This window comes from Myodes glareolus, chromosome 11 (assembly GCF_982192425.1).
Source record: "Myodes glareolus chromosome 11, mMyoGla1.1, whole genome shotgun sequence".
In the NCBI taxonomy this organism is placed as follows: domain Eukaryota; kingdom Metazoa; phylum Chordata; class Mammalia; order Rodentia; family Cricetidae; genus Myodes; species Myodes glareolus.
In genome coordinates, this window is record NC_142036.1 from 55,996,551 (window position 1) to 56,024,411 (window position 27,861).

Genomic DNA, 27,861 nt, shown 5'->3' on the forward strand with positions numbered 1-27,861 from the left:
TTCACCGCTGATCCCTTTTCCTGACCAGCCCCCATTCTGCTGTCACGTCTTTGCTGGTGATTCCCTGGGTTTAATTCAGGTTGCTTATGGAAGGATTTATGGGAACATGGGCATTGATCAGTGGCTGGCTATGCCCCTGAAGAAAACGTCTTTCCTACTCCCAGCCACCATTAACTGCCTACAAAGTCTCAGGCAGGGGTGGGGCCTTGTGAGCCCCTCCCCACTCCATGATGGAATGTTGGAGGCCTCAAGACCAGTCTCAAGTGAGCCTGTCTTACGAAGGTGGTCAGATGTGCTATGAACTCCAGGGCAGTGCCTGTGCATGCCTAGTGTGGGACTTTCTCAGGACTGCACTTTGGGATGGTTGCTGTCCCTACAGCAGGGCTTTGCTGAGGGTGTCTGATGGCCCCGTGCTCTGCTGGGCTCAGGAGACTTTGGTAGTGTTTGCTTGCCTGAGCAACCCTGGCTTCCTTCCAACCTGCAGCCACCGGTCTGCCACAGAAGGTGACTCCCAGAGGGGGAGAACCCCCGAGTCACTGCAGTTAAGTTGGCGAGGGCAGTGAGAGCTATGCTTGTTAATACTGCAGAAAATCCTTTAGAACAGTGGAGAGAATACGTTTATCCTATAGTCCCTCAACTAAAACATGTCTTGTTTTTATTATCTATTTCCTTCTGGTCTTTGTCTGGTTACATAAATATTTGCTGCCAGCAATAATCATAGTACGAATCGCATCTTTGTTATGTTCTTTCATTTAACATTTATTAAAATGTTCCCCCCATGTTCCTACATGGTTTTCTAATTGCTTTTAGTGACTCCATTCTGTGGTATCATTATGTTTTATTCTCCATTGTTGAATATTTAAGTCATTTTAAATACTTTGTTGTTATAAAAGTACCTCAGTATACATATTTGTGCACATGGTTTTCTCTCTCTTTTTTTAAATTTCCTTTAATAACTAATAAAATTATTGGGTTGAAGAGTGTGAATATTATTATTTTGATACATAAAGCCATTTTCATTATGAAAATAATAATATCCATGCACATCGCTGCCAGTCATACATGTCCAGGGCTGCTTCAGACTTGGTGGGAGTGGGAGCTATAGCTTAAATACTTAGATAATTCAATAATAGTGGTTCAGTAATGATGGTTACGAGACTGGTTTTAGCTCCTGTGACCTTGTGAGGTGTTGAGTGAACCATACCCTTGTGAGATGCTGCTGAGGTGAGCTGCCATCTGTACCCTGTGCATCTCTGCTGGCACTCAGTGGTTAGAGTACCGTTCTGGCAGAGCACGCCCCCCGCCCCCCACCTGGCTGTCAGTTCAGTTCCCAGCATTCATGTCAGGCTGCTCACCACTGCCTGGAAGTCTAACTCCAGGAGATCTGACACCTTCCGGTCTCACCTGTGTATATCCGACACAGACACACGTGAACGTATAATTAAACAAAATAAAATCCTTTTTTAAAAAAATGCACAGATACTTCCAGAGACATAGCCGAATGAAAGATTTAATTTTGAATATAGAGATGAAAAGAATTCCACAAATACAAATTTCATGTGTATTGCCTACAGAGGAGCCCCCACAAAATAACAAGATTAGAGTGTGTGTGTGCCAGGCACAGGGCTAAGCACTTGGCTCATACTTCAGTAAATTCACACTGCTTTGTTCCCATTTTACAGAGAGATAAACTAAGGCCAAAGAGGTCGGGCAACTTACATAAGGTTAACTTCATAAGTTGGGATTCAATGCCAGGCAGTCTAGCCTGTGCACTAGCCTCTATGCTGGGCCTTCCAGTGGGCGGAGGTGAGAAAGAAGTGAGCAGGCAGGGGCTATCCTGGACGGTGGTGGACCGGGGGTGGGGCGGGCACGCCTACCCTGACTGTAGACACGTGAGACGTTGGAAACTCTGCTTTTGCTCTCTATTTTAACACGCACGGGGAAGTACATGAGGAAATGTGAGATGCCACACGAACCCCGTCACTTCAGGAATTGATGCCTAAGACTTTTTGAAGCTGGCTGTTGCTCCTTCAGTGTTGTTCCCAGATGCTCTATCCTTGCAGAGGCTCTTTATGGTTTGAGCTCAAGGAAAACGTTTTCCTTCCATGTCCCCCGTCACTGTCTACTGTTAAAGAAAGAAAAGCTATGAACAACTTGTAGTTCAATAGTTTCATTTGGACCAATGGTCATAAACTCCATTTAATATGTTATAGGTGGATTTAGTCGGTTTGATTTTAGGGTACTCAGACGTTGAATAATGGATTTGCATAATTTCAGGAGCCAAGGTGAGGTGGGCATTTGACTCAGTCTGTTGGCAGGCAGGATGCTTTCGTTAGTGGGCCTCTATGGGTGTGAAGTTTTATGTACACCAGTAGTCTAGTTAGCTTCAGAAACAGGAACTGAGGCAATCCAGGGAGGACTTTTGCCTGCTCCTCCCTTCTTGCTTCCAGGCTGCACCCATCTGTCAGCGTAGACCTCCGTCTTTTTCTAGAAGCGTCGGCAATTGAGGAGATGAAATTATAACCCCAAGAAGACAAGGAGGACTCACCTGGGTCCTGTCTTAGGAGACATTTGTCCCTCGATGAAGAGGAGGTCACCGCCATGCGTGTGATGGCTAATATTGTTAATCTGATAGAATCGAGAGTCACTTGGAGACAAGCCTCTAGGCATACCAGTGAGGGGTTCTCTAGATTAGCTTAATTAAACTAGGGAGATCCACATTAACGGCGGGCAGTATCATTCCGTGAGCTGGGGTCCTGGACCGAACAGAAGCATCCATGGCTCTCTGCTTCCTGACTGGGGACACAGTGTGTCTAGCTGTCTCTGTGTCATACACCCCCTTCTATGACAGTCTGTGTCTCCTGGAGCTGTGTGTTGAAACAAACCCCTCCATCCTAAGGTTGTTTCTGTCAGGTAGCTAAGACGATACGTGAGTGTAGGTAAGGGCTAGACCTGCTGAGACTGCCTGAAAGACCGCTAAGTCGTGTCAACTCGAACTACTGAAAGACAGTGTTTGATGGAAGCGTCTTTGCACGACGCACCATCTGTCGTGAGGAATCCAGGCTCTGCAGACAGGAGTTAATTAGGCCCATCTTCCTGCTGTGTTTATTTCAGGAGTCTAAGAAATCAGCCAGCATTATACAGTTCAACCATCTCAGAGAATAGGTTTCTCTCTTTGGTATATTCTCAATAATATTCTCAATATTTAGGATAAAAGGCAACCTTATTCATAAGATTTTATCTGGTTTCCTTCCTTTTTTAATTTTTTTTTTTTGCCTGTGTGCAAAGAAACAAGTTTGGTTCAAATACACCAGTGCTCTGTTCTTATTTGCCCCTCTCTCTGTCCTCCCACATAGTCCAGTCTCCCTGTGACTGTTATGAAGCCCAGGCTTACACAAAGCTCCCAGGCCCCTTACTTCTGCCTCCCGAGTGCTGGTACTTATGGGCATGGGCCACCACATCTGCGGATTACAGTTGCTTGCTGTGATAGCAGCCTAGATTCTGATAAGAGGAGGCCTCTCTTCTCAGCAGGACTCTCTTCACTGGTGTAGAGCCTCGCTGTGGGATGGGAGCAATAGGCAGCTTGCTCAGGAAGCCCAGACCATTTGCAGAACAACCAAAGCCGCTGAGGAACTGCCTTTTATAACTGGTCCATGGAAGATTGACACAGAACTTGGCCAGTGGAGCAGGGGCTGGATTTGTTCCTGATTTGGGATGCGTGGGCATTTATCAGTACAAAATCCTTATGCTGTGACCTCGGAGGAGACGCACTGGAACCTTAGTATGATAAGGGTCTGCCGGTGGTCTAGTTCAGGTCATTCCCATCACACGCAGTGTCATTTTCTGCACAGAGTGCATTTAGTTCCTCTTTCTGTCCTAACGGTGTGGACCACATCTGTATCTGCTCTCAGCGGCAAGCACACCTGACTTGTTCTTCCTTCAGCAAATATGAATGACTTCTCCTGTTCGCTTTGCTCTTTGTGGTGCAGAAGGCCCTCAGGGCTCAGTTTAGCCATTTCTGCTTTTAGGACGTCCACCCTCACCTTCCAAGACTGACACATCTTACTCAGGAACCATCACATCTTCCTCTTTCTCTGGGCCCCATGTCTTCATTAGCATCGGTACTCTTTGAGATGACAATATAATTACGGCTGCTCTCCCTTCCCTTTTCTCACTCCTAGCCCTCCCACTATACCACACCTCCTTGCTCTCTAAATTCATGCATGATCTCTTTCTTTCATTAATTCTTACATGCATATGTTGATGTCTATTCATGGATATTCCTAAATATAGCCTGCTCAGTATATACACTGTTACTCAAACGTAGGTCTTCAGGGCTGACCCATTGGTGTTGGGTAATCACTTGGTGTGCTCTTCCCCAGGGAAGACTATTTCTTCTACTCTAAGCATTCCATAGTTGTCTGCCCTTCTTTGTGTAAGGTTGAGGCTCTGCCCACTTTGGCATGTGCATTAGTGCTTTCCTTGCTCGGCTGCTGTTTAGGCAGTCGTGTTGGTGAGACTCAATGGGCATGGCTTCTGACATTGTTGGAGACACAGTCTCACAGGAAACTTCCTGATGCTCTGGCTCCTGCAATCGTTCTGCCCGCTCCTTCACGTATGTACCTTTTCAGGCAACAGATATGTGTGCTCTGCTCTGGGTTGTGGTCCCAAGACATAGCATGAAGGTGAGCATTCAGTCTGCACTTACTGAAGAACAAACTTAGAAATTTGGATGAACATCTGCTGGTTGACAAACTCTGGACGTTTGTTTGGGGCTGGTTTAATGGGTTGTAACAGAATCTGTTGAAGAAGAAGTAACCTTGAAAATGACAAGTCCTTCGTGGCCTGCAAAGAACAGTCTATTTCAAGAGGTTTCAACCTGTTGCTTGGTTGTCTGGTTAACCGAAAGGAGCCCACAGTGATGCAAAGGCTAAAGTCCTGTGACAGGGTGACTTAGAGCCAGTGGTCTAGAAGCTGGGTTCAAATACGCACTAATCTTCTCTTGCCCTTTCTAGCACTGGAAGACACAGCACAGTGAGGAGTATGAAGCTGAAGGTAAGAGAGAGAATTGGGGTGGGAGGGGACTGCTGAGGAGGTGGGCAGTGGGTGGGTACTGTTGAGCAGGTGGGCAGGGACTGCTAAGGTGGTGGGCAGAGACTGAGGAGGTGGGCAGTGGGTGGGGACTGCTGAGGAGGTGGACAGTGGGTGGGGACTGCCGAGGAGGTGGGCGGGGACTCCTGAGGAGATGGGCGGGGACTGCTGAGGAAGGACTGCCCTGGGCTACTATGGCTGAGGCACTCTGTACCCACTTGCTTGCTCCTTCCCTGGAAGCTAGGTGGGCATTGACATTAGGACCAACAGCACCAGGAAAAAAGCAAGCAAACAACATTTCCAAGTGAGACTTTCTCTTCAAGTCCCAGCTATTAATATTGCCTGAAAGATGGCTTCTCAGGGTTCTTATTGCTGTGAAGAGACACCATGACCCTGGCAACTCTTCCAAAGGAAAACATTCAATTGGGGCTGGCTTTTCAGTTCATAGGTTTAGTCCATAATCATGGCAGTAAGCATGGAGGCATGCAGGCAGACATTGTGCTGGAGAAGTAGTTGCTAGTTCTCCATCTGAATCAGCAGGCGGCAGGAAGTGGCAATGATACTGGGCAGGCTTGAGCTTCTGAGACTTTAAAGCCCGCCCCCAAGTGACTTACCTTCTCCAACAAGGCCACGCCTCCTAATAGTGCCACTCCCTTTGGGCCTGTAGGGGGACCATTTTCATTCAAACCACCATAGCATCTAATATGTAGCAGCCCAGTTACAGACCAGTTAGTCTCTGTTCAGACTCTCAAAGGAATTTGAACATCCCGTTAAGTACATCCTTTCCAAGTGTCCAGTATTGATCATACACGTAGCAGAACACATTGATGCTATGGCCACCAGATGGCACTGTGGTTCAGCAGCAGGAGCCCTCCGCTTACTCTTCTGCTTAACCCCAGATGAGCTGTGGTTAGCTATAATTAAAACAATGTGTTCTCTGGCTCGCCAGCCCGGACTAACAAGATAGTGATGGGTTTAATTTCTGCCAATAAATGGCACGAATGACACTAATTTCCGTTGTCAGTGTTTCTTCCAGGTACAAGAAAATAGGTCCGATAGTTATCCCATGATGACTTCATAGGCTCTCACATTTACAGCATCGATTTAGAAGCAAGATGGTTAATACCAGAGAAATAGTCTTGTGTTTCAATAAGTAGCTGGGCCCTGTCTTTAAACAGATCGTATTCTTCAGCTTGCCACATCTTCTTTTAAGTTGCATTCTTGGGTTTCTGTGGGTCAGGAAGATTTGGAGACTAGCTGAACCTTGAAAGGCTCATTATGGTTCTTTCCTTCCCAGGAAAAGAGGCTGTGATGCTTAGACCAGAAAGAAAACAGAAATAAAAAATTCTGGAAGCCTCATTTGAGGCATTTGACCTTGTGTCTACTCAGTGTGAGATAATGTTCATATTTTGTGGGCGACCATCCCAGAGCAAAAAATGCCTCCAATTTACAACGGGACGTCAGCACCAAATCAAAGCAGGGGCAGTATTTATAGTTGTCTCATACAATATGTATTTGGGGGCTAGAGAAATGGTTTTGTAGTTAAGAGTACTAATTGTTCTTTCAGAGGACCCAGGTTCGATTCCCAGTAGCGCCTCTGTAACTGTAGTTCCTCCATGGACACTATGTGCATTGTGGTGCACAGACATACATACAAGCAAAACACTCATACATGCAAAAGTATAAAAACAGTTGAAAAAATTACTTTCCAAAAGTATGTTTTCTGTCACAGCCACCATCCCTGTGGGAATCCTTTGAACACAACACAGTCTATGCTTGATTTTAGGTCAGCTAAGGTTTTGGAACCCGGATGACCTGAATGCTTCACACAGTGGGTCTTGCCTTCCCCAAGACTGGATAGAAGAGAAACTGCAGGAGGTTTGCGAAGATCTGGGGATCACTCGAGATGGTCACCTGAACCGGAAGAAGCTGGTCTCCATCTGTGAACAGTACGGATTACAGAACGCGGATGGAGCGGTAACCGGGTGCTTTGTTCTCGTTTGGGGCTGATACTGTGGCTACCTTGTTAGAGACATGCATTCGTTTTTCCTAGACGGACATCCTACTTGTACACTCTTTTTGTCTTTGGGAAAGTCATGCTGTGTGGCAGAAATCAGAGCTGATATAACTGAGCTTCCTGAATATATAATACGGTCCCCTACTGTGCTATGTTACCGCATACGAGATACCCGGACAAGCTCAGCTCCGCCAGCATGTAGCTCTAGAAGCATCACCCCAAAGAGTAAAATGTGGGGAACCATGGAAGAATTAATGAGCGCCAGAGACTAGAATTAGAGTGTTTTGAAGGCCGGGCTGCTGAGTTTGCAGTCCTAGAAAGATCTCAGTGTCATCTCTTGTCGCTTGGGTACACTGAGTGGTGAATGGAACAGGCAGCCTCAGCAACCTCGGTCTAAAGTATGCAGACCGATGTTCGGGGAGCCCTGGCTGTGAGCAATAGCCAGATTCTGGCCCACGAGGAAACAGGGTCAGGTAGGCTGGTGACTTTGAAAACATAAAGGGTCTTGAGACTCTGCTTTATGTTTTATGAGGAATCGAGAGATCTTCAGAATTAGTGTGAATAGCCTGGAAGCACCGGAAAATGCATAAGACAAGTCTTTCAAAAAGCTACAAACAAAGGTTGGGAAGAGTTGGAGGTTAGGAGACAGCCATTGCTCGGGGATCCTTGAGTCTAATGCTATCTGACACTGCGCTGGCTGCCTCTGGGAGGAACGTGGTGGCATGTTCCTAACCAAGAGACCGGTCTTTAACGGCTGCCAAGTAGCCTGACTTGCAGGAAAGCTTGGTTTTTCTCATCTGACGTGAGCATTATATAAACCCTCTGACACCCTTTGTAATATCCCAGTGCTCATTTATTTTCAACAGTGGTTATTGAGTCATAGAATTAACTGTCCCAATTTCTGAACCAATGCAGTCCAAAGAGCCTTCGGTTGTTGTTTTTTGTTTTGGAACCCAGAAATATTTTGCAAACTTGAATTGCGGATCTGGGAACAATCCTTGGGACATAAACCGCGGCCACTCACAGGGAGCCAACTTCTTCTGCTGGGAGCTCCTAAAACCTGAGATGGCCAGCGGCACTTTGAGTTCTTTCCGGTGCTGCACCAATTAGGAAGGCATTGCTCACGGAGCTTGCCCCTACTCAGTGTTTCCACCCCTCCCACCGAGAGCAATCAGGAGATGTCCTGCACTTCGTGTCCTTAGCTCTGAACCGAAGCTGAGTGCAAGCTGGTGTTACTGGCCTCGGACTTGGGATTCTGGAACTTTACACCTGCAAGCAGTTTGAACTCTGTGGGCCTTTTGCAGAGGAAGCCAGTGAGATCACTGCTGCCCCTGTGTTTTGGAGGGAGAGCTAGATTTGTTCTCTGGCTGTCACTCACACCAACTTTCTGTCAGTGAGGCCAGCGAAGAGGGCAGGGCTGGCGGACTTAGCTACCTCGAGGCCACATCAAACCCAAGGATGACTTTGTTTGACCTGTTGAGTATTTTAAAAAGCTGAACTTTGAGACACAGTCTTTGAAACTGGAAGTTTCCCTAAATATTTGCAATAGCAAGCCCCAGCCAGTGTCTCTGGAGACCACAGGCAGCTATATGCTCGGCTAGCATAGACCTTACCACTTGCTCTCTGATGCCGGAAGCCTTCATGTCTCAGTGACTCCTGTCACCTCCCAGCCCCCTGTGGGTGTCTCAGTCCCTGGACCCTATTCTGGTGCATGTTTCCCATCCTACACAGGGAGAAGTCAGCCACCCACAGTCCTGGCCAGTGTGGGAGATGAAAATGACCTTGTTCTAGATGGGACCCCTGTTTCCAATGAGGGCAGGCACCCCAGTTGCTCATGTGCGCAGCATTCTGTTGAGCCCAGTCATGGCCGTCCAGCCCTTTCTAAATTCACATCCTTTTACTCATCACTTCTTATCCTGAGCTCTGCCTTAAAATAACTGGCAAAAGTCTATTACTTTGGGAGGTTTGGATGGATTAAGTGACGGGTGTTCAGACCACCCAGAAACTGTACAGATTTAGCCAAGTATGGATGTATTTCATCGATATGTCTGAATTTCATGGACGTTTCTGCTTGGATGATCCTCAAAGCTACGTCCCTTAGGATATAGTTCTTTTGATTGGAGAGAATGAGACAGAAAAGCTGAAGGCTTTCGGCAGCCTAAGCATCTTGTCTCAAATGCCACTGATCACAAAATCCAGTTAGAACCTGTTACTTCTTCCACATATTTTTTTTCTTCTAGAAGAGTTTTCTTGTCTCAGAATCCTCTCCCAAACGAAACATATGTCTCCTCTGACTTGGGAAAAAGCGTTTGAGATAAAATTCATTAGCATACTGTCTTCTTGCTTCTTGAGTCTTGGACATCATATGGGATCTTGTCACCAATGCAGTCTTAAGCCCCTCCTTTAGCGCACAACAGCAGCCATATTGTAAGATCTCTGAGTGGTTTCTGTTTTGTTCTTGGAGGCCTGTTCCGTAATGAACTTTTATCACACTGAAGAGAATCTCAGAAGGAGGCCTGTGTTTTCCTTCTGCCTGTGGCTGCATGGTTCATGCCACTCTTTCCCCTGGCCCATTCCTGATGGGACTAAGGAACAAACCATCTCTCTGACAAGCCTCCCCACGGGCTGTGGTCCAGTCTCCCTGTTCCTTGTTATATGATGAAAATTATACAATGGCCACCAGAGAGCACAGAGTAGAGAGTCAAAATTCCTTCCTCTTCCAATATAGTGAGACCCTCCTTCTGCACGCACACAAGGCCATTCTCACCCAGCCTTGGTCTTTCCTGGGCTAACACATTAAAACGCGACTTCAGCATGTTCCAAGGAGCATCACTGCGGCCTGGTCCAGAGCAAATTTGCCATGTGAGCATGCTGCTTGAGTTCCTTTTCCAATTGCTGTAATAAACCATCCTGGTGGGGAGGAATAACATTGGGAAAGGGCTTTGTCTTAGTCACCATCCCAGTGCCATGACAAAACACCACGGCCCACACAACTGATAGAAGCATTTAATCGGCGCATTGGTTACAGCTTCAGAGGGTGAGTCCATGGTCATCATGGAGGAAGCATGGCAGCTGGCAGGTGGGCATAGGACTAGCGCAGTAGCTGAGGGCGTCAGTCCTAATCTGCCGGCAGCAGACACACAGAGAGGAAGACGACACCTAAGGTGGACTTTTGCAACCCCAGTGACACACTCATCCAACAAGAGCACACCTCCAAGCCCTTCCTCAACATTTCCACTGTGAATCAAGCGTTCCAGTATATGAGCCCGCGGGGGTCATTCAAACCAGCATGGGCTTGTTCTGCTTCACCGTGCAAGGTGCGCAGTTGGCCGCGGAAGTTAGAGCAGCAGGGTTTGAATCATATCTGGTCATACCCCATTCATAGTCAGAAAGGTGATGGACAAATGCTTGCTCTGGCTCAGCCCGCTTTCTCCACTTGGGGAGTCCAGGATCTCAGCCTCCATGGGCAGAGCTTCCCATTTTAGTTAATGCAGCCTAGATAACCCCCCACAACATGCCCAGGGGCCCCTCATGTTATTTCAAATCCTGTCAAGTTAGCAGTTAACACTAAACATCACACATGCCAATCTGAACATTTCAGTATGAGCCAGATATCAATTGCTTAGAACCACCATGTTTTGAAGGCATACCGAATGTCCAGTTAACATAGGGTTGTGAGCTGTATGTATGAAGCGATTTTTAAAATTTATAAAAATAATAATACCTGAGACATTTAAGGCTGCCTGTCCTGGAAGGATGAACGAAGGAAAGAAAAGTTGATTGCTAAATTGGTATAATGTTATGGAGATATTGAAAATGGACTTTTATTTTGCTTGAGGGAGAGGGGAGGATGTCATTTCTAAAGAGGGAAAGTCTTTCAAATGAGACTAGAGACAGCAGTATATGCTTGAAGTCCTAGAGTAGACAGTGGGATGGATTTCTACTGACCGGAAGTATATTGTGCGTGTGCTGTTTGTGTGTGTTTAAAACACGGGATTGCTCTTTCCTAGACACTGGAGGAAGTCTTTCTCAGCCTTGATCCCGATGGTACAATGAGCGTCGAAGACTTTTTCTATAGTCTGTTTAAAACTGGGAAGTCCCTCACACCATCGGCATCTACTCCCTACAGACAGCTAAAGCGGCATCTCTCTATGCAGGTAGGAGGTCAGCGCACCTGTGTTCCCAGCCCTCGGAAGGTAGAGGTCAGGCAGCCATGCAAGGTGGAGGTTAGCGTGGACTACTTAGTGAGACCTGTCTTAGGAAAGAAAAGAAGAATCAACAGAATATGCTTTTCAGAACAAGTGTTAAGAAAAAAACCCATTTAGTAATTCTGAATGGCTTAATTTGTTGTCTAAAGGAAAAGACAAAGAAGAAAAAGTATTCTATAGAATGAGAAAGACAAAGCCATTTGAAAGGAAAGGATGGTTCGAGTAATGGCCATAAATTACAGAGTGTGAAGGCCACAAATTATGCCTCTTGATGACAGTATGGGGTAGAAGAAACCTGGTATCAAGGAGCCAAGCATCTCATCTTCGGCCAACTCTCTCAGAACAGTTCTTTCTGATAAGCTTGTAGGCTTGGCTCCCTGGGAACCACAGATCAAAGGCACAGCATGGCTTCCCTACCTCCATCCCAGGCTGTGCAAATTGAATTCTGCCCAGCCTGGCGGCCCCAGTCTTAGCCAGTATCCAGCTGAATTTCTGGGCTCACCTTGGTTTGCTCAGGACTCTTTCTTCTTCCAGTCTTTTGATGAGAGTGGACGGAGGACCACCACCTCGGCAGCCATGACAAGTACCATCGGCTTCCGGGTCTTCTCCTGCTTGGATGATGGAATGGGCCATGCATCTGTGGAGAGGATCCTGGACACCTGGCAGGAAGAAGGCATTGAGAACAGCCAGGAGATCCTGAAGGTGTGGCAATCCCAGGAAGGGGATGTCGGTTTATCTTTTGAAACTAATTTTTGACTTGATTTTTCCTGAATGACTTAATGGAGATCTCAGATAAGAAATAACTTTTTACACATACTTTAACCAGAAACCTATGGCTGAGTAGTTCCATTTTTTTTTTTTAAATCTCAAATTATTGACCTAAGGAAACTCTTAGTTCATCTTCATTTGGCAGAGTTTGAAATTACACCTACTGTGTTTGTTTACAATGTCAGGTGGGCTGTCATGAGATGCGAGCTTGGTTTCCATAAGAAAATGGTGTTCTAAATGAATGCTTTCCTATGGGGTACCCCCCTGGTCTCTAGGCTTCAGTCTCCGTTTATACAGCTTCCGCACTTGCTGCTTCTGGTAGCTGGGGCTTGTCATTTGTTTTGACTCCGTGTTGTATTCTGATTCCCAGGCCCTGGATTTCAGCCTGGATGGAAATGTCAACCTGACAGAGCTGACGCTGGCTCTTGAGAATGAACTCTTGGTTACCAAGAACGGCATTCACCAGGCAGCTCTGGCCAGCTTCAAGGCTGAGATCCGGCATTTGATGTAAGTCGAGCAGAAGGTTTGCCTGGTCCATTCCCTTGTCTCCCATGTCACTGTTCCCCTAGTGCCTTTTCCTGTCCACAGGCCAGTGTGGCTGTTCTTTCTATCTGTGGAAGGGAAGCAAGCTGGGGCCCTGACTGGCAGGAGCTTCTAAAGGGATCTGTGGAAGGCATTTTCGTTTGGGGAAGGTTTTGGTTGTTTTGGTTTCGTGTTTGTTTTGAAGTGAGCCAGATGAGAGATGTTGGGGGTGGGGGGGAGAGTCTCCTGGCTGCTTAGAAACAGCTTCCCACTAATTCACTTTCTTTCTCATTCTAGGGAACGAGTTGACCAAGTGGTCAGAGAGAAAGAGAAGCTACGGTCGGACCTGGACAAGGCGGAAAAGCTCAAGTCTCTGATGGCTTCAGAGGTCGACGATCACCATGCCGCCATTGAGCGGAGGAATGAGTACAACCTCAGGTGTGGCCAGAAGGGCGAGGTCAGGGTCCTTCCCTGACTTTCCCAACCCTCCATTTCCCCTCCACCCCCACTCAGGGCAGGGTGGGAACAGAGCTAGGGACCACATCTGACTGGAGAGGTACGGCCCAGCCTCCGGGAAGGAAGGCAGAGCACTTTTAGGCATTGTCACGGTGTGCCTCTGTCTCCAGATTTGGAACCGTCACATACTGTCCTCCGGGGGGTCTAACGGCCACCTATTGATCTGCCCTCCATCATAGGAAGCTGGATGAAGAATACAAGGAGCGCATAACAGCCTTAAAGAACGAACTCCGCCAAGAGAGGGAGCAGATCCTGCAGCAGATGGGCAAGCAGCGGGTGGAGCTCGAGCGGGAAATTGAAAAGGCCAAAACGGAAGAGAACTACGTCCGGGACCGCCTTGCCCTCTCCTTGAAGGTAGCCTTCCTGTTGCCCTGCAGCCTGCATCCGCGCTGGGTACCCACACAATGCTCCTGCACTCTAAAAGCCCAAATCTGCATAGGGCTAAACGCAAGGATCCTCATTGCCCTGGCCAGGACATGGTGGTGGCTTTGCTAGCATTTGGGACTGCAAGGGGCTGAGGGTCTGGTATGAGCTCTCTGCTCCTCCTTTATGCTTCTTGCACCGTATCCCCAACACTACAGGCCGTATTAACTGTCCATTCCCATTACACCCCCTTTCTTTTTGTCAGTAGCAGGTTGTGCTCTACGATTGTAGCTGTTTGTACCTCCCTGCCTTCCTCCTGTCACCCACATTGTCCCTCGTGCTCAGTGGCAGTATGTGACTTGGTATCCAGAGCAGCAGCGAGGGTTTGGAATGCAGGGTTTGCTCCTATCAGTTCAGCATCTAAGTGTGGCTATTCTTTGAGAGACTGAAATAATAGAGTTGGCGCTTTAGGGGAAGGTCGTGTTTTGTTGTTTTTGTTTGGTTGGTTGGTTGATTTTTTTCAAGACGGTTTCTTTGTGTAGCCCTGGCTGATCCTGGCTGTCACTCTGTAGACCAGGCTGGCCTAGAACTTACAGAGATCCACCTGCCTCTGTCTGTCTAGTGCTGGGATTAAAGGTGTGCACCACTACCCTCCTCCCCCACCGCCTGCTAGTATTTTTTTTTTAATGCGTTAAGTACATTTTTTAGACTCCATATTGCCATGTGAGAGTGTGAACTAGAATGCATTAAAAATATACTGGCTCTCTATTCTTTTGGCAAAATGTACTTGGAAAATAGCGTTCTTCCAGTCAGCCCTTAACACTGGAGATGAAATATGTCAATGGCAAGTCTGTAGTCCTGTTTTTTTTTTTTTAAACAAATGTGGGTGAAATCTTTCTAAAATGTACTGTGAAAAAATCTTTTTTTTTTAATGGAAAGTTTGTGAGTTTCAGTTGGTATGTTACTTTATTATAATTTGCTTTTGCATATAAATTATGAGCCATTTATGTGCAACTTCTATATCCTTACACCAAAATTATCTATAAATTAGCTGTAAACTGCAATGCCTATTCATTAAGATTGATTCTGGATTTACTCTTTGTAGTTCTTCTGAGCCTCCTGCTATAGCTAGACAAGGTGTTTCTCTCTAACATGGATCAGTTTGGTGGGGACACAGTGACAGGAGCACATGGTGGTCAGGGGAAAACTTTCAGGAGTCCCTTCTCCCCTTCTCCGTGTGGGTCTTGGGGCGCTGGCTCAGTTGGTCAGGCTTGGTGGCGAGTGCCTTTGCCCACTGAGCCAGCTCATGCCGCCGGCCCTAGAAAGGGACCTTATAACCAGATTCTTACAACAATTCATTGAGAATCACTTAAAGTCACTTAAAGTACTCCATTGTAATGCCGCATAGAAATAAAATAAAGCCATCTATGTTCTTTCATTTTAAAAAGTAAGCAAGTAAAATTTCCATTATTAGAAAATAACATCCACATTAAGATGTAAAGTTAACTTCAAGCCATTTAATGCGGTATCTATCTACAAGGCACTGTCATTTTGGGACGGAACCAGTGAGCAGAAACCACTCTGAGCCATCTTCCACATTTGTAGCTTGCTGTGCAGATCCAGTGTGGATTCTCCTCTGACAGTGTTTGTCCCAGTTGGTTCTGGATGTATTTCTAACACTCGATACCCACATGGGCCTGTTAGTAACTAAGGCGTGGGGGAGCACAATTTTATCAGGTCCTCTTTAAAGCCAGACTTTCAGATCGTGCACTAGGTATTGGCCCTTTTAATAACTGTTTTGTTTCTAGTTTTCTCTAGCTTTCATGATAGATGGCTTTTCTTAATCTCAAGTCCTGGTTTTTATTTCATATAAAAGTGATAAGACAGTGTTCTGATTTCTGACTTGTGTTGTGTTTCTTTTACCAAATTTCATAAGGAAAACAGTCGCCTGGAAAACGAGCTTCTGGAGAACACGGAGAAGCTGTCAGAGTATGAGGCCCTGACCAACAAACTTCAGCACAATCTGGAAAATGTGTTAGCAGAAAAGGTAGTCCGTCTCCTTCTGATTTCCTGACGAGTTGCCCAAAAATGTCACTCACCCAAAAGAGCGGAGGCAATGCCAAGAACATTTTTATTAGGGAACTGTTTGGACTCCTACAGGAAGTTGTAACTTCTCGGGATAGAATTTGGAGTAGTGGCTGTGAGGGAAAGCATTGCTTGGCATGGAGGTGGGCTCCCGACCCAGGCGGAAGACATAGCTCTTGGGTGTTCTCCTGTTCTGGTTTGGTGGTGGTGTCTCTGCTCAAATGCCACATTCCTGTCATATCTGGGAGCTCGGGTGACACCAGAAACTGGGATCTTTGGAATGTGATAGGTCAAAGAACGGCCCTTGGGAAAAATGACAGCTTTGTTTTCTTGTCCTTTCTAGTTTGGTGACCTCGATCCCAGCAGTGCTGAATTCTTTCTTCAAGAAGAGAGGTTGGCGCAGATGCGAAATGAGTATGAGCAACAGTGCAGGGTGCGTGGCTGATGGCAACTAGGCAACGCAGGAGGGCCTGGGTTCAAATCCCAGCCTCACCACTTCCTGATCGCATCTCCTGCAATCTGTGGGTGCCTCCGCTTCCTTTATGCACAGTGGCAAAATGAGTGCCCACCCAAAGGGCAGCTGTGGAGGCTCAGCGAGAATCTGTGTAACGTGCTTAGAGCAGAGCCAGTCACATACTAAACACATACATGAATGCTAGCTACTCATTGTATCCATATCCTGGGCTGTAAGTAGTCCAGCAAGCTACGTTCAGGTCTACCTTGTCTTGTGACTGTATAGAGGAATGTCCAGTTTTATGCTGAGTGAAGAAATACGTGGCTATATCAATGTGCTGATTCCAAAATTAGCTTCCTCTAGCTGCTTGTTGTAACTTCATGTGACTGGAGTTAGTTTTTTTTTAAATTAATTTATTTATTTATTAAAAATTTCCACCTCGTCCCTGCCTCCCTTTTCCCTCCCCCTCCCTACCTCCCCCTCCCTCTCTAGTCCTAAGAGCAGTCAGGGTTCCCTGCCCCGTGGGAAGTCCAAGGTCTTCCCCCCTCTATCCAGGTCTATAAAGGTAAGCATCTAAACAAACCAGGCTCCCACAAAGTCAGTCCATGCAGTAGAATCAAAACCCAGTGCCATTGTCCGTGGCTTCTCAGTCCGCCTTCATTGCCAGCCACATTCAGAGTGTCCATTTTGATCACGTGCTCCTTCACTCCCAGTCCAGCAGGCCTTGGTGAGCTCCCATTAGATCAGCCCCACCGTCTCCGTGGGTGGACGCACACCTTGCGGTCCTGACTTCCTTGCTCATGTTCTCCTTCCTTCTGCTCCTCATTTGGACCTTGGGAGCTCAGTCCAGTGCTCCAGTGTGGGTCTCTGTCTCTATCTCCATCCATCGCCAGATGAAGGTTCCCTCTGATGGATCTTCTGCTACAGGCTGGAGTTAGTTTTGTCCTGGTTCCCTGCCCCTTTTTCCAAATATTTGCAATTCTAAATATTTCTAAATTATTTGAAAAAGGCAAAAACTCGGAGCAGAAACCACTCAAGCTTTGGGCGTTAGCCATTCGCAGGGCCTACCAGAGACAGTTGTCCTTAGGACTGTTTCTTAACTCCTCTAAGTGTAGGAATTTGATCTTTTTTTTCTTAAGCCAAAAATTAACGAGGTAGGCGGAACTGAGTTCTTGTTTTAGATACAACTTGTGCAGAGATGAGGAAATCCATCTCCCCCCCCCCCCCCCCCGTGAGACCGCTGCTGGCCTGCCCTCAGGGGCTGAGCTGCACATCTAAGAAGTGACGGGCACTTCTGCTGCCTTCACCATCCGCTCATGAAGTTGTTATTGTAGTTGTCTCTAAAGTGAACGAATCGTCAGTAAACCTGTCACCGATGCCCCCAGCTTTCTCCCGTTTCATCACTTCGGAACTGCCTTGTATGCCATGCATTCCTTGCGTTCGATGCATGCATACAATTCCGTGTCTTTGATTCTATTCACACAGCTGAGCCATCCTGACCACACTCAGTGGGGGAATGTTGTCATCTCTCCACGAAACCCCCTCCCCTGTTCCACGTTAGCCGGCCTCACCTCCCACCACAAGCAGCTCTGGGCCTATTTTCTGTCTCTGTAGAGCTAATCTTCACCTTTCATAGAAATGGAATCATGTAACATGGTTCTTTGTAAATGGCTTCCTTCAGCTGGTGATATTGTCCATGTTTATCATGTTGATGCGTGAATCTGTGTTCTCTTCCTTCCAGTGGCTGTATAAAATCCCATTGTACACATATGCAACATTTTGTTAATCAGTTAGTAGAAATTTGGGTTTTCAGGGATTATCATGAATAATGTATGCTTTTATGTAGTTTTTGCAAGGGCATGTACTTTATTTCTTTTGTGGTTTATACCTGCAAGAGTTCAACTGGGACACAAGATAAATCAATATTTACCTGTTGGGAACTGGCAGACCTCCTCTGAGGTGGTGACACCATGTTCTTCAAACCATATGAGAGTCCCAGCTTCCCCACATCTTTCTTTACCGTTGTCGCCATCCAGCATCCTGGTAGCTAACAGTGCCACAGGTCTTCTGATGTACTTATTGGCTGTTTGTGTGTCTTCTTTATTGAGCTATCTGTTACAGCCTTTGCCCGTTTTTAAGTTGAATTCCTTGAGTTCTAATAATCTTTATAAATTTGAGTTATAAGTTCCTTCCTGATAGTTAACAAAACTTTCCTCCACTTACATGTATTATCTTTTTACTCATCTTAAAAATATGTTTTTGTTTTTATTATGTGGATGTGTTTGTGCTGTTTTGGCATATGAGTGCAGCATCCACAGAGGCCAGAAGAGGGAATCAGATTCCCCTGAAGTGGGAGTCCTGGGTGATTGTGGATCCTCTGATGTGGTAACTGGGCACCAAACTCAGGTCCTGTGCATAGCAGACAGGTTTCTAACCTCCGAGTTTTCTCTTCAGCCCCCTTCTTTTTTTTACTTTCTTGGTGTCTTTTGAAGCATAGAAGTTTATATTTTGCTATTATCCAGTTTATCTGTTTTTCTTGTTGCTTGAGCTCTTGGTGTCCCATGTAAGACTGGTGTTGGTTTTTAAACTCCAGCTTTTACAAGACCAAGTGGATGAACTTCATTCGGAGCTAGAAGAATATCGTGCACAAGGCAAAATATTCAGGCTCCCCTTGAAGAACTCGCTGTCAGAAGAACTTGACCTTAACAGCGGTGGCATTGAACCTGACCAAGGTAAACACAATTGCACACGATCTTTCTGGTATCTGCATTTGACCTGGTTTCTAGAACCATGGCTGCGTGCAACATTGCTGAACACTGGCATCCTGGAATCCAGGGAGGGAGAGACTTTGGCAGTCTCATTTCTTGAGCTGTTTCACTTGTGGCTGGGTTTTTCATTTGTCCTTGAGGTCTCTATAAAAAATATTTCTGATTTTGATATTGCTGACTCTCCCTTCCCCGCCAGTGTCTGCCTGGTATGAAGATGGTTTGGAAGAGTGAGCCAGCCACACACCACAGAACCCATAATTGGTTTTCAAAGGCTGGCTAAGCTAAATGCCTTATTTGCCTCTGTAGAATAGCTAATGAGTTAATAGCTAATGCCTGTGGCTTTCGGGGAGACAGTGAGTGGCGAGGGTGGCAGGCCTGTTTGGGAGCCACAGTACAGTCCTGCTCAGCTCACAGCCTGATGCCTGCCTCTTTGCTCGGTGTGTTGTGTTTTCGTTTCAGCAAGGCTCATGTGAATTCTGCTGCTCTTGTAGCTTCTCTCCTTTGGTTCTTAGGAAGGTGGTTTATTCTTTCTCTCACCTTTACTGTAGGACCATCAGGTGGTTGGGAGGTGGTGGAGGAAGTCATGAGTCCTTTCTTCTGATCCTTGACTCGCTTACTGTAGCTTGTTCATCCGAACTGGGGGTTAGTGCCACGGAACTCCGCCACCTTGGAGTGGGGATGCGTTGAAATGTGTGAAGAGAAAGCTCAAGGCAAGACTGTTGATCCCAGCTGCTAGAACTCTGCCCCAGAACGTTGTCCATCTGCCTTCAGGTCTTCCAAAGGAAAAACTATTTGAGTCTCACTGTCCTGAGACATCTCTACCTGGTAGTAGATGTATTTGACCTTGTGCTAGCTCAGCCCTCAACTTCTGTCCATATTTTCAATTTCCCTGTGGTTCTTCTTGTGACCAACTGGGAAAGGTAAACTCCAAGGAAGGCATTGAGACTCTCCTCCCAGTTGTCCACACCCACTCCTCTGAGCCACGCCCTGTTTGTAGCTGATTGTTTAAGGTGAAAACAGCCTAGACACCAGGACATTCAGTAAAACAATCGTGTGCAACATTGGGGTATGGATCAGACCTCTTGGCCCATGAAGCTAGTCCCATAAGACTCAACAGCAAGGGTATTAGCCATTTGTACATTCCCTTGCCACACCCTCTGAATTTGTCACCGGGCAGTTTCTGGATTGACAGGATTGACAGAAGGCTGGTTTAGTTGAACAAACTCTACCTATGCTATCTCCTTGCCACATAGCATTTTTACAGAGAGCTCACGTTCAACCAACATATTCCATACATGCCCATAAATCATTTAAAAAAAAAGATGTTCTGCGGAGGCAGATAAGATGTGGTTTGGCACACCGCCTATATTCAGGAGAATCTATTCACCTTCCCCTTGTTGCCCTAATGCTTAAAGAGCAGAGAAGCTTTTCATGGCTTCACACATGGGCACATCCGGCTGAGAAGGATTCCTTAGTCAACCATACCGCTCACCAGATGCCAGCGTGTGCCAATGCCAGAACCTGAGGCAGAGTCTGTGGTTTCCGTGTGCTTCCAGGACTCGGTTCTGAAGAATGCAACCCCCTGAATATGAGCATCGAGGCAGAGCTGGTCATCGAGCAGATGAAAGAACAGCATCACAGGGACCTGAGCCACCTCAGACTGGAGCTGGAAGAGAAGGTGAGCCTTGCTTCCCAGCCGCATCCTCTGGTGGCGGGGAGCCCTGCCAGCACGCCAGGTTCCTGCCGCTTCTTCCTCACAGGCCTGTTCTGTGATGTGATTTTCCCCATCCTTGTTGTAGTCAGTGAAAAAGTTGTCCAGCGTGTGGTGTGCTCAGCCTCTCATATCGTAATATACTAATTATAGTGTTTTTAACTTGCTTAAAAATATCCCAATTAAAAAACAAACAAACCAACTCTTTCTCTGATGTAGTGCCACTTACTAGATTAGATACAGCTTCTTATCCCTGGCTTCTCTGTCTTTCACTATGTGGCCGCTCACCTTCACCATGATTTGAGTTTTTGTTTTTTTTCTCTCTTGTGTGTGGTATGCATGTTTACACATGTGTTCATGCTAGCGTTCAAGAGCATATGAGTGTGTCAGGGCTGGAGATTGACATCCAGTGTCTTCCTTGATTGGTCTCTCACTGAACCCAGAGCTCGGCCATCCATCTAGTCCGGCTAGCCCAGGGGACCCTCTGTCTCTGCCTCCACGGTGCTGGGGTCACATGCATCTTGGACATAATACACATCACCATGCCCAGCTGTCTGTATGTGGGTTTCAGGGATCAAGCGGAAGTCCCCTTTACGGAGTGCCACCTTCTCTACCTCTGCTTTCATGCGTTCACTTGAGTTTTGCTGGTCTCCAAATAGCTCTACCAAGCTCTGCATGGAGCCTCAGAAGTGCTCCCCCTCACCTTCCCGAACCTCTTCTTTCCCACTGCAAACTTAGGGTCGAAAACATTTACTCTGTAAGGTACTCTGCAGGCCACACCAAACACAAAGTCAGGGAAGGCATTGTTAATTCAGTGAGAGACCATGCAGCTCCCTGGCCAGCCAGCCTGTTCAGTGAGTTCCAAGCCCATGAAAGATCTGTCTGTGAAAAAGAATGTGGATAGTGGCTAAGGACTGACACTGTGATTGCCCTCTTGCCCCCACACATGTGCACATGCACCTGCACGTGCATCTCCTTGTACACATACAAGCACACACATGCACAAACACACATACCTAGAGAAATATAAGCGGACCTTGTTTGCTTTAGCATTTTACTTCAGATGCTTTTGTACCGCTGCTTTCAATCAGAGTGAGAAATCACGAGAGTCCTATGGGACAGAGGCACTTGTTGCGACCACGCTCCCTTTGCATAGCCTAGAATCCAGTCATCCCATGCGTTCACTGTCTGGTTCTAGGTGCGCCATTATGAGAGGCAGCTAGATGAAACCAGGGTGACCTGTGAAAAGGAGCAGGCGGCCATGAAGCAAAAATACGAGCATGGAATGCACACCATGGAGATCCAAATAAGTGACCTTCGAGGTGAGATTGCAGACCTCCAAGGGCAGGCAGTGGTGCTGAAGGAGGCCCACCACGAGGCCACCTGCAGGCACGAAAAGGAAAAGAAGCAGCTGCAGCTGGTGTTTGAGGAGGAGAAGACTCAGCTTCAGGAGGAGCTGCGGCTGGAGCACGCGCGGGAGCTCAAGGCCAGGCTGCAGCAGGCGGAGGAAAGTTTTCAGCGGGAGAGAGAGGAGCTCGCTCAGGGGGCTGCCCGGGCCGAAGAGAAGGTGAGGGACTTGACGCAAAACCTGGAGCAGTCATACCAGGAGCAGCTGCTGAGCCTGGTGGAGAAGCACACGCTAGAGAAAGAGGAGCTGAGGAAAGAGCTCTTGGGACAACACCAAAGGGAACTTCAAGAGGAAAGGTAAGAAAGTGAGGGGAATGGAGCCACTTGGCCACTGCTTCTTTTCTTGGGGGTTCCCTCCAGTCAAAGAGGACTGGGAGGGGGGTTAGGGGGCAGAGAAACCCATATATCAAATTGGTTCTTTAAAAACTAATCCAGCCAGTTTTGCCTTGTTGACCGGGAGCCTCCCTTGGGGTTCCTGGAACTATTGTGGTGTACGTGCACGTGGGGAGGGCGGGCGGTCAGAGGAACTGTTCCTGTATGAGACTTGCCACCTCTCTGTGCTCCAGTTGAGGGCCAGGTCCTTCCTGCTCCGATGCCGTTGCTTTCGGAGAAACACTGTTTATAAGCTAGGTTCTGGACACGCTTATATTTCCTCCCCGTCGTGAAAGGCCACTTTGTGTTTGCCTTCCTTGTGTGAAATCCCAGGTGTGACCAAGAGATTTTGCTTCCCGCCTTGCTAAATATAGTGTTGTTTTAGTAAATGAGAAGCAAACGCAGAAGACAGTTATTATTAATGTCTGACTTATGCACCTGAAATCCCACAATGCCTTCTTCACCCAAACGAAGAAGTGTTTCCTAGGTGAGGGTGAGGTCACTGTGTCTTTGGTCATTTCATGTGAAAGGGGCCAGTTTAAGGCATTGGGTTAAGCCACGAAAGTACATCCGGGAATATATAAAAGGATTTGGTTTTGTAAATTCCCCCCTGCTTCAGAGAAAGGTAAGTTTTCAGATTTACCGCCACCAGCCGTGTCTCCCAGAGCGAGGACCCCTTTCTGGTACACCTGAATCGCATAGGAATCAGATCATTGTAGAAAGTGGCCCCATTGTTTCCCCCAGCGGCCTCCCTTGTGCCTGGGAAAATGTTGGGTTTGCTTCCGGAGTTGGCAGCAGTTTCAATAATGCTGTATGTTGACCACATTTAGGGAAAAAATGGAGACAGAGTGTACTCGAAGAGTCTCTCAGATAGAAGCCAAGTTTCAGGCTGACTGTGAGGAGGTCACTGAGCGCTATGAACAAAGTCTGCACAGCCTGGAGGGGCGCTACCGCCAAGAGCTGAAGGAGCTCCTGGACCAGCACCTGGACGAGAGAGCCCAGTGGGAGTTTGAGAAGGATGAACTCGCTCAGGAGGTCACCGATGCCCAGGAGCAGCTGAAGGAGGCGCTCCAGAGGGAGAAGGCAACCTCTCTCGTCCTGAACCAGGAGCGAGAGATGTTGGAGAAGACGTACAAGGAACGTTGGACCAGCCTGGGCATGGAAAGAGATCAGCTGCTACAAGACCTGGAAGACCTACGGAACACTTCCGAGAGCCAGCACCGCCTCTTGTCTGACCAGATCCTTGAGTTGAAGAGAAGTCAGGAGAGAGAGCCGGGGGAGCAGGAGCCCTGTCAGACGGGGTCCTTTGAGCAGCTGGCCAGCCAGCAGCTTGAAAGGCTACAGGTAGAACGAGAGCAAGAGAGGCGGGAAATGCTAGGCAAGCTTGCGGCTCTGGAGCGTGCCCACAGAGTGAGCCGTGAGCGAGCAGATCGAGAGAAGGCAGAACTGAGTGCAGAAATCCACAGGCTTCAAAGTACAGTCAAGGACATGCAACAGGCGATGTCTCTCTCGGTGTTTCAGGATGCTCATTCCCTGGGAATGGCAATGGAGGAGGCAGAAGGAAATGGGGCCATGTCTCTGCTCCAGCAAGGCGAGCAGCTGTTGGAAGAAAATGGAGATGTTCTTGTCAGCCTGCAGAGAGCTCATGAGCACGCAGTGAAGGAAAATGCAAAAATGGCTACTGAAATTTCCAGATTGCAACAGAGGCTGAAAAAGTTGGAGCCAGGGTCAGGGATGTCATCCTGTGTGGAGGAGCAAATGGCTGAGATTTCTGGAAGTTCCAGGGAGCAGGCAGAGCCATTTTTATCACAAATAAAGCAAGGAGAAAGTGCAGCCGCTAAACACATCCTCAGTGACCTAAGAGAGTGCGAGGCCCAGGACCTGGGAAGTACGGGGACAAGCTCTATACGGAGGCAGGAGGGCAAAAGCGAGGAGTCGGAAACTTCCCTGGAGTGCCTCTCTGAGCTTGGAAACAGTGAAGACACCAGGACGGAATCCTGGGACCTGAAGAGCCAGATCGTTCAGCTTCAGGAGCAGTTAACGGTCTTGCGTGCAGACTGCGATCGGGCTTCGGAAAGGAAACAGGACCTACTCTTTGATATCTCCGTGCTGAAGAAGAAACTAAAGATGCTCGAGAGAGTCCCCGAGGCATCTTCCAGATACAAGTTGTTATATGAAGATGCCACTAGAGAGAACGCCTGCCTGCAGGAGGAGTTGAGACTCATGGAGACACGCTACGATGAGTCTCTAGACAGCAACAAAGAACTCACTACTGAAGTCTTCAGGCTGCAGGAGGAGATGAAGAAAATGGAGGAGGTGACGGAAACGTTCCTTCGCCTGGAGAAGAGTTACGATGAGGTCAAAATGGAAAATGAGGAGCTCGGTGCTCTGGTGTTGAGACTTCAGGGGAAGATGGAGAAGTTGCTGGAAGGAGCCCCTCTGCACTATGACAGCTACCCCTTGTGGGACACCCCTTCAGAAAACCTGGAGGTCATCTCTGATGAAAATGTGCTTGAACTCCATCAGACCCCAGAAGCGCGTACAGCCAAAGTCACGAGCATGCACGTCGTAGAAGAATGCAGAGAAGAAACCAAATGCTGTGAGCAGGGAAGCGCGCGGCTCCTGGCTCGGATAAAAGCACACGAGGTTGCCTGGTTCCATGGGACAACTCAGACACATCAAGAGAAGCCCAGTGTGCTGAACCAAGTCACCCTGGAGGAGAGTGCTGCTCTCCTGGGCCTCCAAGACAACCAGCTTCACCATCAGGTCACAATCGCAGAGTTAGGACTGGAGAAGCAAAAGCTACAGGAGCTGACTAGAAAGTTGAGGGAGCAAGTCAGTACATTAATTAAGCAAAAAGACACGCCTTCTCAAGGAGAGAGGGAAGAGGAGCTGAAGGCAATGATGCATGACTTGCAGATCACGTGCAGTGAGATGCAGCGGAAAGTTGAGCTTCTGAGGTAATGTATGCGCCTTCTAGACCTCACAGAAGCCTGCAGAGCACCTGGGCAAATCTAACTGCCGCCTCTTGCTGTGCCTAGAGACACTAACCCGTTAGTCTCAAGAAGAGCAGTGTTCTGGCCTTCTTCCGCTTTTGTGTGCATTAACACCTAGCGTAACCTTGTCTCGGAGGCATCCGCTTCCACATAGTAAATCCATGTTGTCCCTCTGGAGCGTGGGAACTCAACATGGCGAGTGTCTGCTATTTAACCACGTGCGTCACGGGTGTCCGTCCTTAGCCCTGTCCTAGCACTGACCTTTGGATCGACAGATACCGTTAGTTCCTGTCCTCATCTCGATGAAGCATGGTGTATGTGTAGTATTAACTCACTTGGTAGCTAGCAATGCTCTTCTTACACTAATATAGGAAATGTGTTGACTGGACTATACTTTTTTCCTTCCGTACTTGAAGTGTATGCTAATATCCTGCAAATAGTACATTTTTATTTTAGAACACATCACTTTACCAGGGTATTACTGGAATCTAGTAAATATTCTTGAGGGACAAAGACAAGCAAAGATAAAGTTGCTTTGAACAGCTATCGACCTGACTTTATGAAATACGATCGCACTTTGGTATTCTAGCATTGCTGGGTTTTCCTTTCACTGTAAACTATCACATTGTATCTGAAGTATTTTAATGGTATAAAACAAAAAATAATCCAGTTGTGAATGTTCTTTCCTTTTCCTCACATTTCTTGTACTTCAGAGCCTAAAATACAGTGAGAAGAAGAATAAACCGTATATTTTGTGTGCCCCTTGGTTTATGTAGGACGTTTTCTTTCTTAAGGTCTCTGGGGCCTAAACTAAAGCTCACACAGCTTGGTAATGTGGCTTTTGTCTGTTCAGAGCAGGGAGACTTGAGGCTGAGGTAAATGAAGCCAGCTGTTCAAAGCAGCCTGCCCGCCACTGAGAAGACAACACCCAACATTGGCTCTGAGTCATGATGCCCGTCTCCAGGCTCAGGGGCTTCCAGCCACACTTCCCTCCCCACTTCACCCCCCACCATGTCTTTTAGCGAGATTCTTTCATCCCAAAAGTAGTGACTCAATATGTTACAATTTGATTTCCAAGTACCAAGAGCCGACTAATTTAGACTTCTACTTTAACTGGCATGAAAAGCTTCCTTTATTGGAAGTTACTAGAAAATATTTCCCAAAGATGCCAGATGACGGCCATGCCGTAACATTCTTTCTCCTCTCCACACTTCAGATACGAGTCTGAAAAGCTACAGGAGGAAAATTCTATTTTGAGAAACGAGATTACTACTTTAAATGAAGAAGACACCATCTCTAACGAGAAATCAGAGGCATTCAGTGGATCTCAGGAGGAACTGTGGTAAGGCGTAGAGACCGTCCTTGAGTTTTCCAAGGACTGAGAACTGTTGACCTTCAGTGTTAAAAGCTTCACTCCTGAGTCGTGTTCTCATTGCCCCTGTAGGCAGAAAATAGAAACTGTAGAACAGGAAAAAGCTTCGATTCAGAAGATGGTAGAAAAATTAAAGAAACAGGTAAGGAAACACTTCAAATTTCCCAGTGATCTTGACTCTGAAATTTCCTTTTTGTTTTAAATTTAAAATTTACAAAATAAACAAATAGATTAGTAGAATAATATATTATGTGTGATGGTGAGGTTGGTGGTGGAAACTCACCTCCGGGTGGCTCTAAACTAGGCTGCTGCCTTTGGAAAGTCATGTGCAGTCTATGTGCAGACCCAAGTACTAAATGCAAGCTTTATATCTAACACACATGGGAAGGTAGTGCCTTTAACCCGCGAATACTGGTTTTAGCCTTTATTAATTTTGATTAATGTCAGCTCCTTCATTTTTCTGATTAAAAGCAGAAAGTTTCAGACAGAATTTCACGGATATAGAATGCCAGCAAATCTGCATATCATTTTACAGACTTATAGCTCGTTCAGATGGCTTATGCCATTCAATGCTCGTTTGGTATAATCTTACAACATGTACTCCAGTATGGGAGGCCTATTTAAGAACACAGTCTGAAATAGTCACAAGACAAGGACATACTTGGGAAAGGAATATTTTAGTGTCTGAAATAGCCAAGGTAACATCTAAAAATATATCTTGTACTATTTCAAATAAATGGTAGAGCTCAGTTGAAAAATAGGCTATAGATATAAAGGATCAATTCATAGAAAGATGTAAAAAATCGTACAGGTTGGCCAGCTTCAGAAATTTAGATTGTTTTTTTCACCTTCTAAACTAACAAAAGCTAAACATTGATATCATCCAAGAGTATGAGAAAATAAAAGCTACATGGTTAAGAGTAAGCTGATATCACTGGTAGGAAGACTTTTGGGGTCTTCTGTCAAGGCATTAATGTATGTGCTTTCTTTCTAACCCAGCAAGGCCATTTCTAAACAAACAAAATAAAACAAGCCCAGAAAATGCCACCATTTTGTTGTTACTAATAAAAAGAAATGATAATGGCAAACATATCTGTATCTATTTATCTATCTATCTGTCTGTCTATCTATCTATCTCTATCTGTCTATCTATCATCTATCTATCATCTATCTATACAGGAATGGATAATGACAATATGGAAGATATTTTT

The 27,861-nt window shown here is 46.7% G+C and overlaps 1 protein-coding gene across 5 annotated transcripts in view; it reads left to right on the plus strand.

Moving 5' to 3' along the window:
• Nucleotides 1-27,861, plus strand: part of Nin (ninein) — a 102,679-nt gene that overhangs the window by 44,967 nt on the left and 29,851 nt on the right. For 3 of the 5 annotated variants that reach the window (XM_087911778.1, XM_087911779.1, XM_087911780.1), the window contains exons 6-20: nt 5,016-5,055; nt 6,878-7,068; nt 11,119-11,265; nt 11,851-12,018; nt 12,455-12,591; nt 12,904-13,044; nt 13,302-13,476; nt 15,422-15,532; nt 15,914-16,003; nt 18,618-18,756; nt 20,349-20,470; nt 21,702-22,207; nt 23,113-25,242; nt 26,495-26,620; nt 26,723-26,792. In XM_087911778.1, coding sequence (XP_087767904.1) covers nt 5,016-5,055; nt 6,878-7,068; nt 11,119-11,265; nt 11,851-12,018; nt 12,455-12,591; nt 12,904-13,044; nt 13,302-13,476; nt 15,422-15,532; nt 15,914-16,003; nt 18,618-18,756; nt 20,349-20,470; nt 21,702-22,207; nt 23,113-25,242; nt 26,495-26,620; nt 26,723-26,792 — 4,293 coding nt within the window. The remainder of the gene's footprint in view (nt 1-5,015; nt 5,056-6,877; nt 7,069-11,118; nt 11,266-11,850; nt 12,019-12,454; nt 12,592-12,903; nt 13,045-13,301; nt 13,477-15,421; nt 15,533-15,913; nt 16,004-18,617; nt 18,757-20,348; nt 20,471-21,701; nt 22,208-23,112; nt 25,243-26,494; nt 26,621-26,722; nt 26,793-27,861) is intronic. The other 2 variants (XM_087911781.1, XM_087911782.1) reach the window with 1 other exon arrangement.